Genomic DNA, 20,561 nt, shown 5'->3' with positions numbered 1-20,561 from the left:
CCATGCAGTATGGCAAGAAAAATAAGCTTGGGTCATTTTTGTTCTTTTTTTTTTTTTTTACAGCATAACCGCATGAGGGTTTCATGTAACACAGAGGCTCTGTGGGATCATAATTGCCTTATAAAACACATTCAACAGACCCCAATACTTCACAGGTAATATTACAGCAATTAAAAATGTACACTGAAAAGATTTACAGTAAACAAAGTAAATGAACACAATATACAAAAACAGTTGGAAACAAAATATTACAAAATAATAACCTTTAGTTTGCTTAGTGTCATGTGTCTGGCACAAAGCCATGTAACCAAAGAACAAGGTTAGATTACTGTGCAGCATTTACAAATTAGAAAGAAGAAACGTAAAACAATATCTGACATATAATGTATTTTTCTTTCACTTATTGTATTTTTATTGAGCAGTTGTATTTATAGCCACTCAAGCAAATACATGGAAAAATTTGCCCTTGTCCTTGTTGCACACAAATTGCAGTATGGTGCCTTTTTTTTTTATGAAGGTACGCAAGCTGGTATTGAGAATTACCCGTCTCTGGGGAAAAAACAAATCTTACAGCTAGTATTATTTTCATGATCAAGATAGCCTCAAACATTGTGAATGTGAAACAGGTTGTTGATCATTTTCAGTGAATAATCCCTAATCTTTATTATACCTTTTGGAGCCTCTCGGCTCATTATCTTTACAGAACATTTACTGTACAGTTTAACCTCAATGCACCCATCAACCATGTCTCCAGCATCAACCGACTCTGTAGGCTAACTTTTCCTAGTGTAGGCAGCCTATCCAATGCTACAAGCTAAATGTCTGGAGCTAGCTAGTGGAGAAGGTGGAACAGCTAGCATCTTAAAGACTAAAAGCTATTTCTCTCATGAGACAAAAAATAGAGATAAACAGAAAAAAAAATCAAGCCTCCACATGAATGCAAAGGATGTGGAGTCAGGCAATTTTGTGCAAACAGTTTAGCCATTGTTGCAGTTTCTGTCTTTTCTCAGTTAATCTGCCCTCTAGTGGCCAAAATGTGATTAATGCAGCTTTAGGGTTCCCGGTGCCAAAGAACCTTTAATCATTTCTCTTTTGTCACATTTGCACTACCTCATGTATAAACAGCTGAACAAATTGACCTTTATATTGTGTTGCTGATGGCGACGGCATGTGTATGCCAACATGATGTGCTTTTAAATGTACAGAGCTTAGAAGATGTTGAATCATATCTGAACTGTGTATCTGATCTCTTCTTGAGACCAAACTTTTTAGTCCACGACGCCCAAAAAAATAAAAACGCCAGAGACTTGAGATGCCCCATTGTCCTGAGGTGGCTCGATGTTGCTCAGAGCCACATGCAAGAACTAGTTGGCCAATCAAAAACCTGCATATTTCTTTGTGACTTTATAGAGGCTAGAAGCAGCATCATATCCTCAGGGCTCATATGGCAACAAAGTAAAGAAGAAATGTGCTGCTGTTTGTTATTTGTATGGTTTTTATCTCAAATGTAGCTACAATTTGTGTTAATATTTTTACAACAATGGCTAAAATATACAATTTTGAATCATTCTTAATTTTAATAATTTTTCAGAAGGCATCTCGAAACCCCCCCGCCATTAGTATCTCGCGACCTCCATTGCGTTAGACAAAAAATCAACGTGGTATCTCTGAATGGAGACAAACACGGTGTGAGGTCACATCCGGAACACCGGTCATTGTCTTTTTAGTCGAGCTGCAACCACAACTGTTCATTTGAGATAAATATTTCACATTAGACAGCGCTCTTCCTGTCACAGCTTGTTCTTCTGAACTGTCCTGGTGCAAATAAGCATTTTCAAATTGCCTCTATGTCCTCTTGGACTTCACTCTTGCTCCTTGGGAAATCTGATTTGGTCTAAGCTTGACTCAAAATAAAAAACCTTAAAAAGAGAAGATAAAGTTTTATCTTCTCTTTTTACGTTTGTCGTCTCTGTTCAGCATCCAGTGTTTCAGGTTTTGGATGTACGTGCCACTTGTTTATACCTTTAGTGTCACTCAAACATCAGTGCTTACAGACATGGTTCTTAAAGGAGTTGCCCATAGTAATAAAAAAAGAGGCCCTGATTTGGAAAAAGAGGCTTAACAATGAGATGTATAAATCCAGCACTTGATACAAGGATAGCAACACTGGCAGAGAGGTGGACCTGGTATCACACAGTACACTGACACACTACAGAAAGGAACAAAAACAGGCATTTTTACAGGGAGGCTACCTCTCGTCCACGCACACACACTAAACCTTTTTGTTTGCTTCATAGAAAATCTCCAAATCACTGCTTTCATTTAGCAGGAAGTCATTTTTTTCGTCACCCAGCTTGATTTTTGAGTTTCTCTCAGGCAGCTTTAGTATTTCTCTGATCATCACCTTGGACATCGCCCCGCCCTTTAGGACCATCCATGGCTTTAAGTACCCCAACCATGTCCAACACAGAGAGTCTCTTTAAGTCAGCCGAAGGTGAGTGATCCGTCTTTCAGGCGTGTTTCCATGATTCCGTCTCATTTATAATCGACCACATTAGCTTTGCCATCAGGTTGCGGAGGAGCAGAACTACAGCGAACAAAAGAAGCACAGGAACAACAAAATATACCAGAGTAGCCCCTGGAGGCCAAGACAGCCCTGAATACTCCAAAAAGCCAGTAGTGCAGCACTCAAAGGTCAACCCCCTTTTTTTTTTTAAACCAGCAGTGAAGAAAGGCAGAAAGCCAGCAGTGTGTTGTGTCTCAACTGCAGCACAGTTGCTCCGATACCATCAGGCTGTCGTAGCCGTAGATCTCCAGTAGGTGGAGCAGGAAGAGCCTGTCTCCGTGGGGATCAAGGCCCATGGCTCGCACACTTTCCTGGGTCAGAGTTGGATCGGCGCTCCCTGCCACTTCACCGAGGGTCTGAAAAATCCTGTTGTTCTGCTCCAAGAAAAACCTGTGTGAGATAAAGGAGGAGGTGGTTTGAGACATTTTAGTATCTTTCATTGTACAGTCATGGCCAAAAGTTTTGAGAATGACACAACTACTAATTTTCACAAAGTCTGCTGTTTCAGTTTTTATAATGGCAATTTGCATATACTCCAGAATGTTATGAGGAGTGATCAGCTCAACTGCAATTAATTGCAAAGTCCCTCTTTGCCTTGAAAATGAACTTTATCACCAAAAACACATTTCCACTGCATTTCAGCCCTGCCACAAAAGGACCAGCTAACATCATTTCAATGACACACAGGTGTCACACACATTAACACAGGTGTGGGTGTTGATGAGGACAAGGCTGGCCATCAATCTGTCACGATTGAGTGACTGGACACTTTAAAAGGAAGATGGTGCATGACACCATTGTTCCTCATCTGTTAGCCATGGTTACCTGCAAGGAAACACGTGCAGCCATCATTGCATTGCACAAAAAAGGGCCTAACAGGGAAGTTTATAGCAGCGAGTAAGATTGCACCTCAGTCAACCGTCTATCCAATTATCAAGAACTTCAAGGAGAGAGGTTCAATTGTTGCCAAACAGGCTCCAGGGCGCCCAAGAAAGTCCAGCAAGCGCCAGGACCGTCTCCTGAAGGTGTTACAGCTGCAGGATCGGGCCACCACCAGTGCAGAGCTTGCTCAGGAATGGCAGCAGGCAGGTGTGAGTGCATATGCACGCACAGTGAGGCAAAGACTTTTGGAGGAAGGCCTGGTGTCAAAAGGGGAACAGCAAAGAAGCCACTTCTCTCCAGTAAAAACATCAGGGACAGACTGATATTCTGCAGAAGGTACAGGGACTGGACTGCTGAGGACTGGGGTAAAGTCATGTTCTCTGATGAATCCCCTTTCCAATTGTTTGGGGCATCTGGAGGAAGGCTTGTTCGGAGAAGACGAGGTGAGCGCTACCATCAGTCCTGTCTCTTACCAACAGTGAAGCATCCTGAGACCATTCATGTGTGGGGTTGCTTTTCGGTCAAGGGAGTGTGCTCTCTCACAATCTTGCCTAAAAACACAGCCATGAATAAAGAATGGTACCAGAACGTCCTCCAAGAGCAACTTCTCCCAACCATCCAAGGGCAGTTTGGTGATGAAGAATGCCTTTTCCAGCATGATGGAGCACCTTGCCATAAAGCAAAAGTCATAACAAAATGGCTCGGGGAACAAAACATTAAGATTTTGGGCGCTTGGCCAGGAAACTCCCCAGATCTTAATCCCATTGAGAACTTGTGGTCAATCCTCAAGAGGCGGGTGGACAATCAAAAACCCACAAATTCTGACAAACTCCAAGCATTGATTATGCAAGAATGGACTGCCATCAGTCAGGATTTGGTCCAGAAGTTGATTGACAGCATGCCAGGGAGAATTGCAGAGGTCTTGAAAAAGAAGAGTCAACACTGCAAATATTGACTTATTGCATGAATTCTGTGTAATTCTCAATAAAAGCTTTTGATACTTATGAAATGCTTCTAATTGTATTTCATTATACCATAGAAACATCTGACAAAAACACCTAAAAACCCTGAAGCAGCAGACTTTGTGAAAATGTAATATTTGTGTCATTCTCAAAACTTTTGGCCATGACTGTATGTATCCATGGTGAATAGTAGCAGTGTTTGCATGGAAGATGCACAAAGAAACAAACTCAAATCTGTACTACATTTGATTCAATATCTACTTTGGCAGTGAGAAAGAAGAAGGTCATAAGATTCCTGTTAACCTCATTATCTCACTGTCCTCTACTGGCTGTCTAAATGAATGGTGTTGTACTTACAGTATAAAGAGATCCTCTTCACTGGACACACAGTCTCCATTCTCCTCCTGAGAGTAAAGCAACATCTGCCTACAAACAAAAACACATCATCTGTAGCTGTTACTTTGAAACATACAGGCAAAGAGTGCACTGTGCACTGATTCTATGAAGATTAGGGATGTAAGGATACACTCAACCCACGATTCGATTTGAATCCCGATTTTTGGTTCACGATACAATTCACTCACGATTTTCAAGAAAACTGGATTGAACTCAAAATTTAAGGAACTATTATTTTATTCCAATTCTCAGATATGGACAGTTGGGATATATATTTGTTCTCTTATATTTCTTTGTAAACAAAGTCATCCTTTTTCATTTTAAGGTGTGTTGTAACTCAAATAAAACCACTGCACACTTTTTTTCAGCACTTTGCAAAAGACTAAAATCAGCGTACAAACATAACTTGTTTGAAAATTTCAGAACAATTATAGAGAAATGGAAGGTGAACGATTCCTTAATGAAAGTATTAAATATTAATACACATAAGGTCAATCTCATTAAATCAGGGATGTAAATTTGAAGTATTGTTCGTGATCGAACATTTTCCATGTCAAAAATAATGACAAATGTGTTTTTTCCCCTGAATCAAATGTTCCTTCCTGACACAGTGTATATTACTGACAGTATTAAACAGCTACAGATCATATTGAGGTGTTCAACATGTTAACACGCTGAATATCAACGTGAGGAGCAGCTTATAAATAATCTCTGTGGACGCATGGTCATAGAGTGAAGACTCAGACTACAACATGTGGATTTACTGCAACAGGAGAAGTGAACAGGATCAGATTTCAGACTCAGTGTCCAGTTTTCTCCTTCTTACTGAGAAAAATAATCATTTAAACGTGGTCAGGTGTCAGCCGGGAGAGTAACCGGGTCAGAATCAGTTCGGCAGTGGAGGAAAAAAAGCGCTCATGGAGACCTGTCACTCAGCTGCAGCCCCCTGAGCATCTCCACTGTGATCAACACCTTCAGTCAGCTGATTCTGAAACATGCTTTAAACTTCAAACACCTCCACTCAGAGAGTGACGAGAGAGCAGCAAGAGACTTCATGATGTTGAACAAGCGGAGTATAATACAGATAGCGCCCTCTACTGTTTAAAAATAATATCCAGATACAAATGTTGTTGAATGGATTTTAATCCACCCTTATTTGTATCCATTTTTTACCATCTTGAAATATATCCTTACATCCCTACTGAAGATATGATATCAGTGTTTTTTGCAATGACAGCAATGCCTTGAGCTGAATTCAATTGTTACCCTGCCAAAATGCTAATACTGTGTTGTAAGGTGGTAATAACTATGGTCATCTTTATGCTAACATTTCCTTATTACCACTCAACAAAAGAACTGCTGAAGGGAGTAGGAGTACCATTCATTTGGAAGGTATTTCAACACAAAGCAAAATAATTAATATTACTGCTGCTGTCGGGCTGAAACCTCACATCTCCAAAACAGCAGCAAAATATCAAGAAAGGAGCTGAGGACAGCAAGTGTGTATGTGACTGTAAAGTGAAGGCAGCTCTCTGAGACATTATGGGAGGCAATCTAACCATTGTCTCATGAAGACATGACATTTTCAAGTTATAAAAGTTCTCAAAGTCACTTATCACTGCACACCTTGTATCTCCAAAACTACAGCTTCTGAGGACATTACAAAATCCTTGTTTTTTTTTAATAACAAAACGTTGATCAGGATTCAATCACAAGCTCTTTTTAATCCCTTTCATTGGCTGAAATTTTGTAATGCACAATGACAGGCACTAAGGGTAACCAAAAAATATTAATTTGGGGAAAAATAAGTAATGAAATATGGAGATACGAGGTTCCTGACAGCAGCATGAATTTCAAAGGAAGTGGAATCAAAGGAAAAATGCTTTTTTGATAAAACATTAACAAATTAATAAAAAATGTAAGTACAGTTTTTGGAGCAAATTGCACTCTAAACCAGGGGTTCCCAAACTTCAGCCCGGGACCCCCAAAATGTAGGTGCCAAAGACTCGCGACCCCCACTGTCCCTCAAAGGGATTTAATGTGTCTTCATTTAGCTGGTCTGCAGAAAATGACCCTACCTATATGAGCATGTGTCTGTGTTTCCTGTGCTGTTATGAATGAATCTACTGCTACTGATGCTTTTGATAATTAACTGTTCACTAACTCTAAACTTAGGAGTCATCTGGAAACAAAGGAAGGCAGAAAACTCATTACATTTTCTATTTTCAAGGTTTTATTTCAAGTTTAGCTACTATTTGTGTTGATATTATTTACTGTAATGGGTAAAATGTACTATTTTTTAGATAACTTAAAATAAAAAACATTCTGGAAGGCATCTCACAACCCCCCATTTGTGTCTCACAACCCCCCAGGCGGTCCAGACCCACATTTTGGGAACCCCTGCTCTAAACTACAGAGGAATAAGGTATAAAAAATGTTGGATGCATTTTTGTTGACATTAGTAAAACACAGAAACCATCCTCAGCTTTCAATGGTAAGCCGTAGTCCCATTGTTAGCAGTCTTACCTACCTCTGTTCAGTAAGCTTGCGGTATTTCTCCCTATCTGCACTGCTGAGACGGAGCAGAGGCTTTAAGCCATCTCTGTAGGTCTTTACATTCTGATTGTCTACGTAAACGTCGTACAGATCCTTCTTCTCCTCGAAGATCTTCTCAGTAGTACCTAAATATCAAACACACACTGTTATTGAAACAAAAGACGTATTAGAAAAAACCATGTTAAAGGTGACATATCATGCAAAATGGACTTTTTAATGGTTCTCTACCTGAAATATGTGTCCCTGGCATGTCTACAAAAAAATCCATTCTGCCCCTGTTCTGATTTCTCCACCTTTCTGTAAATGTGTGTGAAACCAGCCGTTTCAGACTTCCGTGTTTTTGTTACGTAACAACAATATCAGGTCTGTCACGAAGTCAGAGCTCGGAGCTTGTTCAGCCCATAGACTGTATAAAATACAACTCAACCCCTCCTCTGTTTTTCATTACCTGCACACATGTGTGCTAACAAGGAGCTTAGGAGGGAGGCATGCTAGTTGTAGGCTGTCTTAATAAAAACAGAGGTCGGTTTTACTCCCCACGTCTGCAGATTTGAAGATCTAGTGGATGATTTTTATTTATCATGGATAAGTGCTAGCGCTAGTTAGCATAGCTACATAGCTACATGTCGTAGCTGTAGCTGTGTACCAATACACACGTCTACATACTGACAAATAAAACAACAAGAAACACTAAATCTGTGACCAATCCTTCAGAAAGGTCCTGCTGCCTTTCTGGTAGAGGTCGGTTTTACTCCCCACGTCTGCAGATTTGAAGATCTAGTGGATGATTTTTATTTATCATGGATAAGTGCTAGCGCTAGTTAGCATAGCCACATAGCTACATGTTCGTAGCTGTGTACCAAGACACACGTCTACATACTGATAAATAAAACAACAAGAAACACTAAATCTATGACCAATCCTTCAGAAAGGTCCTGCTGCAGGCGCCTCTCCATCAGGATCAGATTCAGAGGGTTGAAGTAACGTGATCTCTGAGCAGCCGTGTATATTCAGCCAACATGTAAACATTAGATCAACGTGCCGGAGAGCCGAGGCACATCCACTTTCTGAGGGGGCGTGGTCAGAGAGAAAACAGAGTGTTCTGAGGAGGACTGAAGAAGAGGGTTTTTCAGGCAGACCAAAATCTGATTTCAAAGTGTTTTTTTGAGCATAAACTTTAAAGACATGTTTTGGGGACCTCTTAGACCAATATATATTGATGGAAAAAGCGTGATATGTCACCTTTAAACAAATGTTAAACTGTGTGGAGCTTCTGCTTACATGCTACATAGGAGAGCTCATTCTCCAGAGCGCTGATGTCGGCCACGTTAACGTAGAAGAAGGGGCGGAACTCGGGAACAGCCACGCCGATCCCGGGGATGGAGATGTTTGCCAGGCAGCAGCAGCAGTACACTGAAAGGGTGGAGGAGATGGAGGGGGAAATCAGAAAATGGTGTATGTTTCAATAGCAAAAACCTGTACAGGATTAGGTCAAATTTTGTACAATAAAGCTCCTGTGAGGAACTTTCAGGTAGTGTGGATTTTGGCGCCCCCTGTGGACAAGCAGGATGATTCGGCTCTTTACTGGCTTTGTCATGTACATGCCTAGGCAATGGTTATGACAACATTCTCATCCTTTTATATTTTGAGAGCCATTAGTGCAAATCTTTGGGGTTAAAAAAAACTCCTCAGAGGAGCTTTAAAGTGAAAGAATTTAGATATACTGATGTAGCTCTAGTGAAAGTTCAGACAGGAAGACTACAAAGCAATCACAGCAGTTTTTTAACTCTCTCTCCCTCATTCAATAGCTCACCCACTTCCAGCTGCATGCTCCGGAGCTGTCATTGGTTAATCAGCAGCGGCGTCATCCAATAGCTCAGTGGCACGCCCTTATCATCAGCCTATCAACTCTCTGCTGTCTTTTTAAATGTGTCTCTCTCTCCAGCTAGTTCCTTCTTGCATTGATGGTGCACACCCCTCCACCTCCCCATCTCCACCTGGTCTCTGCAAAGTCTTCAATTCCTAGGATTCATCAACCACCACCAGTGTCTGGACTCTAGGGGGATTTCATCAGCTGCCAAATTCACACATCCTACACCCACAACATGATCCCCATAGAGTCCTTACTCCAAAGATTCCTGTCAGGTCTCATTATTCATTAAGTTATAATAAATAACATTTGATCAAGATTTATCCTTCAACTCCCAAATTCAGCAAATCTCAAGGTCAGCCTATTTTCACTTGCGCAATATTTCTAAAATTAGACACTTCCTATCTCAGAGCGATGCAGAAAAACTAGTCCATGCATTTGTTACCTCCAGGTTAGATTACTGTAACTCCCTCTTATCAGGCTGCCCCAATAAGTCTCTAAAGATTCTTCAGCTAGTTCAAAACGCCGCAGCTCGAGTATTGACTAGAACTAGGAAGAGAGAGAACATTTCTCCAGTGCTAGCTTCTCTACACTGACTCCCAATAAAATGTAGAATAGAATTTAAAATCCTTCTTTTAACCTACAAAGCCCTTAAAAATCAGGCACCTTCATATCTTAAAGAGCTCATAGTGCCCTATTACCCCTCTAGAACTCTACGCTCCCAACATGCAGGCCTGCTAGTTGTACCTAAAATCTCTAAAAGTAGTATGGGAGGTAGAACCTTCAGTTATCAGGCCCCTCTCCTTTGGAATCATCTACCAGTCAGGGTCCAGGAGGCAGACACCCTCTCCACTTTTAAGAGTAGACTTAAAACTTTCCTTTTTGACAAAGCTTATAGTTAGAGCTGGATCAGGCTTGGACCAGCTTTTGTCATGCTGCTATAGGCTTAGACTGCCGGGGGAACTGGCACACTGACACACTGGGATCCTAGCTCACTCCCTTCCCCCCAACCCCTTCATCACTTACTTTAACTCTGCCTGTCCCATTAAAGTTACTAACCATAGACCTTTCTGGAGTCCCTGAGCTCCATTGTCTCGTAGATTCCTCTGAGCTGCAGTAGACCTCCTCCTGCTGCGGACGATCTGGACTCCAGCTGATACGGACGTGCTGGACTCTATCGGCAACAGCTTCTACGACTCGTCTCATCACTATCACCTCTCTCTCTTACTCCCCTCTATCTGTCTTTCCAGACCCAACTCGGTCGAGGCATGATGTCTGTCTAACATGAGTCTGGTTCTGCTCGAGGTTTCTGCCTGTTAAAGGAAGTTTTTCCTCTCCACTGTAACTAGCTAAATACTGCGATGTGCAATGCTCATGGTGGATTAAGGTGGGGTCAGACTGAGTCTTATCCTGTCTTGGTGTTGGGTCTCTGTTCATAATTTGACATAGAGTGGTCTAGACCTGCTCTGTTTGTAAAAGAGTCTTGAGATAACGTTTGTTGTGATTTGGCGCTATACAAATAAAGATTGATTGATTGATTGATTGATCTTCAAACTGTGTCTCTCCTGATTGAAATGTCCTTGAAGGAGATTTCTAAATTAAAGGACTACTTTCATGATTCACTTGATAAACTGTTGCTATCTTGCCAAAAGAAAAACAGAAAGGCACATCATTCTATGCGTTTGTTTGTTATAAACATTTTAATTAAGGAACTTAAGTTGTGCTGGTATTTTGTTGGCCTGTTGCAGAGCTAAGCTTGTTTCCCATTCTTAAACCAGCTGCTGCATCATAGTAAGCAGACACACAGACATAAGAGTGGTATCATTAGTCTCACCCGAGGCACGACTGTTAACTCCGACTATGTGGAACTATGCCTTTAAACTTTTACCTAAATCCTAGTGACAGAATCCGGATGCTTCTCACCTCTGTAGCAGACCACGCCCACCGGCGGAGGGGAGAAAATGAGGATGCGTCTGCGGAGGAGAGCAAGTTTCCACAGCACCATGATCTGCTCACCGAAGAAGCGGATGAACTGAGACATGCAGCCTGCAGGGTGGGTGATCTGCTCCGAACATGGAGGTGCAGAGAGTTTCACAGTTATTATTTCACAGAAAGAGACACTAGCTGATACTGTTTTGGAAAGAGTGATTGTTTTCCTCCTACCTTCATCTCAGGGTGCATGCTGTGGTTGATTGCAGCTCCCCAGGCATTAGCCGGGCACGCAGTTACAACACCGTCACCACCAGGGGGCAGCAGAGCTCTCTTGTCCTCATAGAAGGCCTCTAGGGGAGAGTAGTGACCAGGGGACTGGAGCTGGAGCCTGACAGGAGACACGCAATTATATTAAACAAAGACATTTGAATCTGAAACTTTGGATTTACAATATAAGCACAAAAGTTCAGCAAATCTGATCTTTACTTTATTTGAACTACAGCCTCAGGGAAACAAAGGGAACAAACTGTTTCATCTAAATCTGAGCACTATGATCCCAAATAAAGCCCCACTAATTAACCACGTTTTCTTCAAAGGCGCGCTCCTTTCAAGTGGTTTCTTGGAAACGTGCGAGTACAATTTATCCCTGCTCCTGCACCTTTGAAGAGTGCAGCTTTGTATGAGGTACCATTGCATTCTTGATTACTCCTCCAAAATGACTCGAAGCATTGCTCTGCACAGGCAGATGAAATGGTGGGAAAACAGAGAGGTATGGTGTGGAATGCATGTGGTTACAGTCACTAATTAGCGCAGGGCAAAAAACTGTTCAGTGACTCAAATAATCTGCTGCATCTCTTTGTAATACAAATGTATTTGGCCTGAAAACGCCAATTAAGTAACAAAAGAATGTGCTTAACTGAGCGGCCACTAGTGCAGTGAGCTAAATGTCAGTCTGGGGAGAATGTGCTGCCAAAGCACAGAGAAAGAAGAGTTGCACAACATCGCAAGACTCAGATTTTGGCTGTTACTTTTTCATATAAAAGCTGTGTTGGTTGTGAACTGCCATCCCAGTGAGCAGAGAAACACAGGTGAGCTAAAGGAGGAAAAATGGGAAAGTGTCCTTAAGTTCCTAAATATCTGAACCATCTCATGACCAACAGTGTGCCCTTTATGTAACTGCCATGGCAGTCAGCAGATGGGGAATCTGGAGCGAGCTACGAGGGGAATGATGAGTAAGGAGCATGACCGCTGCATGACTGGACGCCAGGAGAGGACAGAGTGTGGGAACTGTGGGAGAAGAGAGAGGACGTAGAGAGTAAAGGGGGAGAGGATAAAGAGCGAGCTGTGGCAACTCTTAGGATGTAACACTAAAGAAAAGAAGGCTGACCATGCCAGCACAACTCTTAAAAGGGTGTGAAGAAAGAAGAAGCGCAGAGTTCATTTAGGAGGTATACGCTTTGAGAAAGAGAAAACAGGAATCATGGAAAGTGTGGCTTTTCAAGATGAGGGAAGGAAATAGAAAGAGGAATTAGGAAAAAAGGAGTAAGGAAAGTCCTAGTAGGAGCCACAAGATGACCTAACTGAACTAATACCTGGAGTTTTTTTCTGGGACCATGTGCATTCTGATATATATGACAGCTGATGTGGATCAACTTTTTACCAGCATAAGTATGGTGTTCAGAGTAATTCCACAGCATTAATTCCCCGACTAATGCTATGAATTTAGAGAAAATACAATTCTTCAGTGTCCTCATTCTGGTGCCTGAAGTTGGATCAGTATCATAGGAGACATTATGAATTTTGACAAACAGAATTTGTGCTAAAACGTGTCATTAAAGGTGACATATCACGCTTTTTTCATCAATATATATTGGTCTAAGAGGTCCCCAAAACATGTCTTTAAAGTTTATGCTCAAAAAAACACTTTGAAATCAGATTTTGGTCTGCCTGAAAAACCCTCTTCTTCAGTCCTCCTCAGAACACTCTGTTTTCTCTCTGACCACGCCCCCTCAGGAAGCGGGTGTGGTCTCGTCTGTCCAGCACATTGATCTAATGTTTACATGTTGGCTGAATATACACGGCTGCTCAGAGATCACGTTACTTCAACCCTCTGAATCTGATCCAGAATCTGATCCTGAAGGAGAGGCGCCTGCAGCAGGACCTTTCTGAAGGATTGGTCACAGATTTAGTGTTTCTTGTTGTTTTATTTATCAGTATGTCGACGTGTGTCTTGGTACACAGCTACGAACATGTAGCTATGTGGCTATGCTAACTAGCGCTAGCACTTATCCATGAGAAATAAAAATCATCCACTAGATCTTCAAATCTGCAGACGTGGGGAGTAAAACCGGCCTTTGTGTTTATTAAGACAGCCTACAACTAGCATGCCTCCCTCCTAAGCTCCTTGTTAGCACACATGTGTGCAGGGAATGAAAAACAGAGGAGGGGTTCAGTATTATTTTATACAGTCTATGGGCTGAACAAGCTCCGAGCTCTGACTCCGTGACAGACCGGATATTGTTGTTACGTAACAAAAACACTGAAGTCTGAAACGGCTCGTTTCACACACATTTACAGAAAGGTGGAGAAATCAGAACAGGGGCAGAATGGATTTTTTTCATTTTCGGGGGGTTTGTAGACATGCCAGGGAAACATATTTCAGGTAAAGAACCATTAAAAAGTCAATTTTGCATGATATGTCACCTTTAAAACATAAAAAAAATCAGTTAAACTAATATTTAGGAATATTCACTTCTTTGATGATTTATTTTTGTAATAGGACTGCAGTTTGTCATACAGAATAGTGAGAGAGAATTGTGTTCATTTTCTCTGCAGTCTTAATTTTATTAGAATCAGATACAGCCTGAGAGAGACTAAATCTCCTCCCTGGATGGGTCAGAGATGGAGTATGTTGACAGCTATAAATATCTTGGAATCTGGATTGACAGTAAACTTTCTTTTGAAACACAAGGCTCATTAAGGTCAAATCCAGTACTGTTTTTCTTTATCGCAACAAATCCTCCTTCACACACTCTGCTAAACAGCTTCTTTTTTTTAAAGTTATATTTTCTGGGCTTTTTGCCTTTATTATATAGGACAGCTGAAGAGAGACAGGAAATGTGGGGAGCAGAGAGCAGGGGAAGACATGCAGGAAATGGTCGACCAGTCGGGAATCGAACCAGCGACCCCTGCAACGAGGACTGTAGCCTCTGTACGTGGGGGCGCTTAGACCGCTAAGCCACCAGCGCCCCTCTGCTAAACAGCTTCTGGTTCAGATGACAGTACTCCCAATTCTGGACTACGGTGACATAGCCTACAGGTCTGCCTTTAACACCCTCCTTCACAAACTGGATGTCATTTACCACGCTGCTATCCGTTTTGTCACTGGAGCCCCATTCACCACTCACCACTGTCACCTGTACTCTCAGCTGAACTGGTCTTCACTCCACTCTCGCAGACAAACACACTGGTTTCTATTCATTTACAAATCCCTCACTGGTAAAACCCCGTTATATCTACAGTCACTAATCAAAGATCACAGCACAAACTGTAGCCTGCACTCAAGTAGCCTTATCAAACTCATCACACCCAAAGCCCGGACCTCCTTTGGTCACACCTCCTTCCAGTTTTCTGCTGCAAACGATGGAATCACCTTCAACAATCCCTGAAGCTGACCTCTCTCATTCCACTCACCACATTCAAAAACGTATTACATCCTATAACTCAACATCAATGCACTTGCTTTTAAGTTGCTTTTAAGTTGGTCACTCCCGTCATACTTCTTTGTATTGTATTATTCTGTCTCTAGAGGTGTTTTTCGACCAGAGGAACTTTACCCCGGAACTACCTGCATATCGACCAACGGACCCAGGGCTAAAAAGTAGTTCAGGGGTAGATAATCTCCTCCCTAAAAAGCCCCTGCTAGGGGGGTAGGACTTTGGGGGCCTGCAATGCTGAACGTGTCTGATTGGTAGATTAACCTCAGTGTTTTTATTCCTCCCTCCGTCCACAATAACATCACACACATCTGTGATTCACTTGATTTCTCTTTCTTTCATTAGTTTTGATTTGTTCTATCTTTTTTGTATGTGTGTGTACTTTTCAAAAGAAGAAGCTGTGATTCTCTTGATTTAGCAGCTTGTAACAGTAGTCTTCTCTCAGCCGACCGTGAATGCGTCTCTCCCGGTGTTCCGGTTTTAAAAGTGACCCTGTAAACTGGAGACCTTCAGCTGAACGTGTCAGTGTTTGTGGAGTTTACACAGCTGTTGAAACACAGAGGGAGTTCCTGGGAATGCAAACTAGTTTAGTTTTTATTAAGATTTCAAAATATCCTCATCAGATATTTAATGATGGTCTAAAGACGTTTATGAGGGATGCATCCGGCTGAGAGTCTCCAGTTAACAGGGTCGCTGTTTAAACCAAAACACCGGCCGATCTCTGCCACGGCTTTTTGAGTTCAAAAGGATTTTAAAGGCGTGTTGAAACGTCTTTGCTACTCACGCTTATCTCCTCTCACGTGTTGATTCAGTGAATCCATCTGTGATGAAATATAGCACCATCTAAAACAGACCAGCTGAGTCTCTTCATGCTAACAGGCTAACTGTTGTGTTGCTCATAATGATACCTGCCTGTCCGTCTGCTTCTATGGTGTCATCTGTGATGAATGGCATTTCTCTTTGTTTTACTGCCCTCTACTGGTCTGGTGGTGTAGTGCATTTACTTTTTTTTTCTCCATACGTCACTGGCCTGATTTACACAATCTACCCGGGACTTCAGCCCGCGGTCCAAACACAGACAACAATGGGGGACCAGGAACCTTTTAGTTCAGGGGAAAGTAGTTCTGGGGGCTAAAAGACCCCGGAACTCTTGGTCGAAATACACCTTAGGTTTCTCTGTGTGTCCTCTCTGTGTGTTTTTTTAATTTTATCTTAATTTATTGTCATGCCACCTGTGTTGCCTTTTCGCCCAGGTCATTATTGTAAATAAGAATTGGTTCTCAATTGACTTACCTGGTAAAATAAAGGTTAATTAAATAAATAAATGTATATATTAGAGTGACCAGAATCATATCAGGGAGAAACAAAAGACAGAAAGTGAAACACACAAAAAACTAACATAAAATTTGCTAAGACAAAGGCGGCATCAGAGGGCCCTTGGTTGGTAATATCCACAAAATCGGTCTGTAGGGGTTTTATATATTTAGTCCATTTGTTCCAGAGTTTAATAATAAAATCTCTCTGAAGTTGCAAACAGAAAGTAATCCTTCCATGACATAAATATAATTTACTATATCAATACACTCTTGGATTGTGGGGGGCTCAGGAAATAACCTGTGTCTCGTAATGGCTTTTTTACACACATAACTCAAAATGCCAGATATTTATCAATAGACCTTGCCTGAAAATCTACACCTCCAAAGAACAATGAAGTAAATCACAGGGGCAGGTCAATTTCTTCCACTTTTACTCTTAAGCAAATATAGGAAGTCCTGAGTGTGCTAAATAATGCAATTTCCTGACAATGCCATAAAAACAAGGCAAACTCAATCTGCCAAAGAAAAACTCTGTGACTATAATTCAATAAAACCTCAAGAACAGCTACAAAACAAACCCTGTGGAGAGGTGTTTTTGTAGATCTTACATATTTTGATGTTGGGATGTTGGCTGGATCAAACACACTGTGGGAAACAGTGATCAAATGAAATTGAACCTTAGCTGCAGCCCTGTTAGTGAAAGTAAAAGCTCCTGTCATGTTCCAGTCTGTTGTACAAACCATCTCTTCTTACCTGACCTGGTGCTCCAGAAAGCTCATATAGCGGTAAAGGAGGGTGTACGAAGGAGACAGGATCCCTACTGATTTCATCCTCGCCCCTCTCTCTACCGTGCTGTCCACCGGCATATTGGCAAAGCAGGCGAGGCCAAAGTAGTTGCCTTTCCGGAAGTATCTGTGGACAGAAGAGGAGAGGAGAGGAGAGGAGAGGAGAGGAGAGGAGAGGAGAGGAGAGGAGAGGAGAGGAGAGGAGAGGAGAGGAGAGGAGGGAGACAAATGAAGCCATGAGTCACGAAGAAGAAAAGACACTGCCAGATGGCTGGCCCTTTCTTTTTGCCAGGCAACACTTTCTGTCTCTCTGTCCAGCCAGGAGGACGACACAGGGCAGCATCCTAATATTCCAAATTAGCGTCCTGCACTTGTTTCCATTCTTTAGTTTAAAAACAACTTCTTCTTTTCTGATCATGCCACACTTACATGAAGTCTGTGGTGACTCTGTGGGAGCCGCTGGCGATGGCTTTGAACTCCACCCCCTCCAGGTCCATGTCTTTGGGCAGACACCACTCCAGCATGTTTCCTATAACACCCACACAACAAGGGATATAATGTTATTCACCCACAGGCAAGCAGGAAGTATGCTGATACAAGACCAGACAATAGATATACTATCTCTAGTTCTTTCTCATGCTCATGAAACAGCAGTGACACAGCCAGTCTGGATTGTTTTGGAATTCATTAAGTTGGACTGGATGATGAAGCAGCAGCTGAGCAGATACAGCCTGATAGGAACAAGGAGACAGAGAAGGTGACTTAGCCGAGCAAGTGTGGCTCTCATTATCATTTTTTGGACACATGCATCCATCGATGATACTTCTGCAGAGAAATGACTTCATCTCATCAGATTTCGTTTGCAGTCTGAATCATTCACTGGGTGTTCAGCTGGTTATTTTTGATGCAGTGTTACCACTCTAACAGCTGTTATTGACTATAAGTATCTACCTCTGATTATCATACAGTGCAGACAGCCTGTCAAGGATTTTTCCTGGAGAGTAAGACCAGTTTTTAAAGGTTAACATATAGTGATATGTTAATATAGAATAGAAATGCCTTCATAATATTTTTACACCCCATTTTTGAACAAAAGTGCAATTTAACTATCCCTTCCCTCTCTTTTCTGTTGGTTAAAATGAAAAAAAGTCTGTCTCTTAGGTAGGTCCAATACACTTGTAAAGGTCTGGGGCCCCTCTCTCAGACGTTTTCAGATATTCTAAGTTAAAGCAAGGTGAAATGAATGTGGAATGTAAGTAGTGTGATAGGATGTGGCAACATGGGCTCTATATTTATGTATTTTTAAAAGTTTGGTTTAATTTCACTTATGGTGTTTGTGTTTGTTTGCTGTTTTCTTTTTTGTTTTAATTTGGAAATGTGTATGTGTATGTTCGTATGTCTATATATTTATTTCTATATATTTGTATGTGTATATATTTTTTATTATTAATATTTTATCACAGTTTTATCATTATTATTATTTTAAATCTTTTTTTTTTTTCCTGATGTTTAATGTTAAAGCTGGAGTCACAAGTGTGGCCATTGTTATTTGTAATGCTCATCAGCAAATATGTTAAAGCAGCTATTATTGTCTCTAATATCTCTACTTGTATTTGTTTATCATTGTCTGAAGTAAACAGGATTTTTGTTCTTTTTAAAAATTCTAATCATAATTAAGTGCAGTGTTGATGCCACCATACAAAAGGTGATCATATATGTATCTGTAACCATTATTGTATAATCCTGTGAATGCTAATAAAATAATAAGAATAATAATTAGTGTTGCTGAAGCAAAACGTTCTTCACTGAAATACCCCCCTAAAATAAAAAACAACAAATGTAACATACATGCTTCTGTAGTGTTTTGGATGGATTGCTATTTCAAGTTAGGGGGCTGTTTCCATGTGTGACGAGTTATTGATTTTTAATGCACCAATATTTAAAATCTTTTGTGACATTGAGCTAAAAAAACTGACAATGCAGAACATTGTGATACATGACTGAATAAAAAGGTGTGTTTTCTGTCCTGGCACACATGTAATGATGTGTATTTGACAAATGTTCAGTGTTATTTGATATCAGTGTGTTTGTGTATCACAAACAGAGAGTGTTGTTTTAAATCTTGCTAGTTATTACAGGAACTCTTTGTTCCAGTGTCACAGTAACATCCAGAATTAGCTCATTAATGGCCTGAAAGTCCAGGGTAAAGATATTGACTGTACAGAGCAGGAATTGATCGACCTAATCTACCTGCAGTCTCATTTGTGGGCTATAAATTGAGGCAGATCCTGCAAAGACACTATCAGACTGTGTGATGTGGGGACAGCAGGGATGTAAAGTCTGCACTCACACTCCAGAGGAAATGAATCACAGATCTAGTCTAACATATTTGTAAAAAAAAAAAGACCTTATCACACCTATATTCTTCTGCTCTTGTGTAAACTGAACATGTCATTTACAAAGCTCCACCCTGTATGGAGTACAGCCAGGGTTCAGATTCTTAAATGAATTGGTCCTCTTGGTAAGTAATTGGACAGGCTACTGTTTTACAGAGGCTTACTGAGTACCTGAACATGCTCCTCATTAAAAATAAATAGGGTTACTCTGCAAAATCAAACAGCTGATACCATCACAGAACTGGTCATCTGACATGCATGATGTGTATTCAGGCTTCAGGAGTCATGTCTGTGTATGACAGGTCAGAGAGGCCACACCTGTAGGAGAGGGGTTTTGCAGACTTGTTTTTGGGCGTTAGTCATGCTCCTTGTATTCATCCTATGGAAATATACATGGCCTTTTTTTCTTCACTGAACATTTCGGTCGTGTTGCATATTGTATATCCCACCTGATCTGGTATTGAACGTAACCACAAAGACAGACACGATCTGGTCCTTTTCCTCCCATTTCACCATCCTCTCCTCCAGCGTCACCTCCCTGGATCCTGAATCCGAGAGATGCTCTTCGGTGTCGGGATACAGCGCTTCATCCTCGTCGGCTGGGTCGCCAGAGGTCGCGGGTGGGGCGCTGCAGCCGTCTGGGTTTAAGACAGACCTGCTAGGAGTGGGACCCCCTGGACCGCTACTCCACCCAACCCCAGGCGTGGAGCATCCTGGTGAGGCTCGGCTGTTGGAGGGGCTCGCTGGTCGGTCCTTGGCGTTTGGTGTCGCAGGTGCCGCTCCCTCGGGCTTCTCCGCGGACGGAACCTCCTCCCAGTCCAGCAGAGGGGCACGGTCCGACCGCTCCACCATCCTGTCGGCGGTCCCGCCTCGTCAGTCTCGGATTGTAAATGATGTTTCAACCTACATGCACCAGGTCCATCCGTAGACAATAACAGCTCAGAGCAACCCCCTCATTAGAAAGTTCTTCCAAACATCTTAGAACGCTTGCATTTTGCATTAAATTAACGTTACAAGCATCTGATTCCACATCTATCCTTTTAATCTCTCTGGTCAGAGGTGATCATAAATTTGATGCTGTTCAGAGAGGGCAACTCCTTCGTCTAATGTGAGCTGCATTCAAAACAATTCACCAGTTACTGTCAGATTCCCTTACTAAGAATAGCCTTTGAACACTTGGAAAC

At 41.6% G+C, this 20,561-nt stretch overlaps 1 protein-coding gene across 1 annotated transcript; it reads right to left on the bottom strand.

Moving 5' to 3' along the window:
- Nucleotides 1-3: 3 nt before the first annotated feature.
- Nucleotides 4-20,516, bottom strand: LOC117804828 (DENN domain-containing protein 11-like). The gene is made up of 9 exons (XM_034673221.1): nt 19,827-20,516; nt 17,411-17,510; nt 16,950-17,108; nt 11,396-11,552; nt 11,156-11,294; nt 8,644-8,775; nt 7,337-7,487; nt 4,768-4,836; nt 4-2,956 (listed from the first exon to the last, which is right to left on the bottom strand). The coding sequence occupies exons 1-9, from the start codon at nt 20,227-20,229 to the stop codon at nt 2,761-2,763; spliced, it is 1,506 nt and encodes a 501-aa protein (XP_034529112.1). The 5' UTR covers nt 20,230-20,516; the 3' UTR covers nt 4-2,760.
- Nucleotides 20,517-20,561: the final 45 nt, after the last annotated feature.

The sequence above is a fragment of the Notolabrus celidotus genome, chromosome 21 (genome assembly GCF_009762535.1).
Source record: "Notolabrus celidotus isolate fNotCel1 chromosome 21, fNotCel1.pri, whole genome shotgun sequence".
Lineage (NCBI taxonomy): Eukaryota > Metazoa > Chordata > Actinopteri > Labriformes > Labridae > Notolabrus > Notolabrus celidotus.
This window is presented reverse-complemented; position numbering and strand designations above follow the sequence as displayed.

Coding starts and splice junctions, on each gene's coding strand:
- LOC117804828 (XM_034673221.1), bottom strand. CDS start 20,229: ATGGTGGAGCGGTCGGACCGTGCCCCTCTGCTGGACTGGGAGGAGGTT. Junction 17,109..17,410: donor AGAGTCACCACAGACTTCAT/GTAAGTGTGGCA, acceptor TTCTGTCCACAG/ATACTTCCGGAAAGGCAACT. Junction 7,488..8,643: donor TGAGCTCTCCTATGTAGCAT/GTAAGCAGAAGC, acceptor TTTGATATTTAG/GTACTACTGAGAAGATCTTC.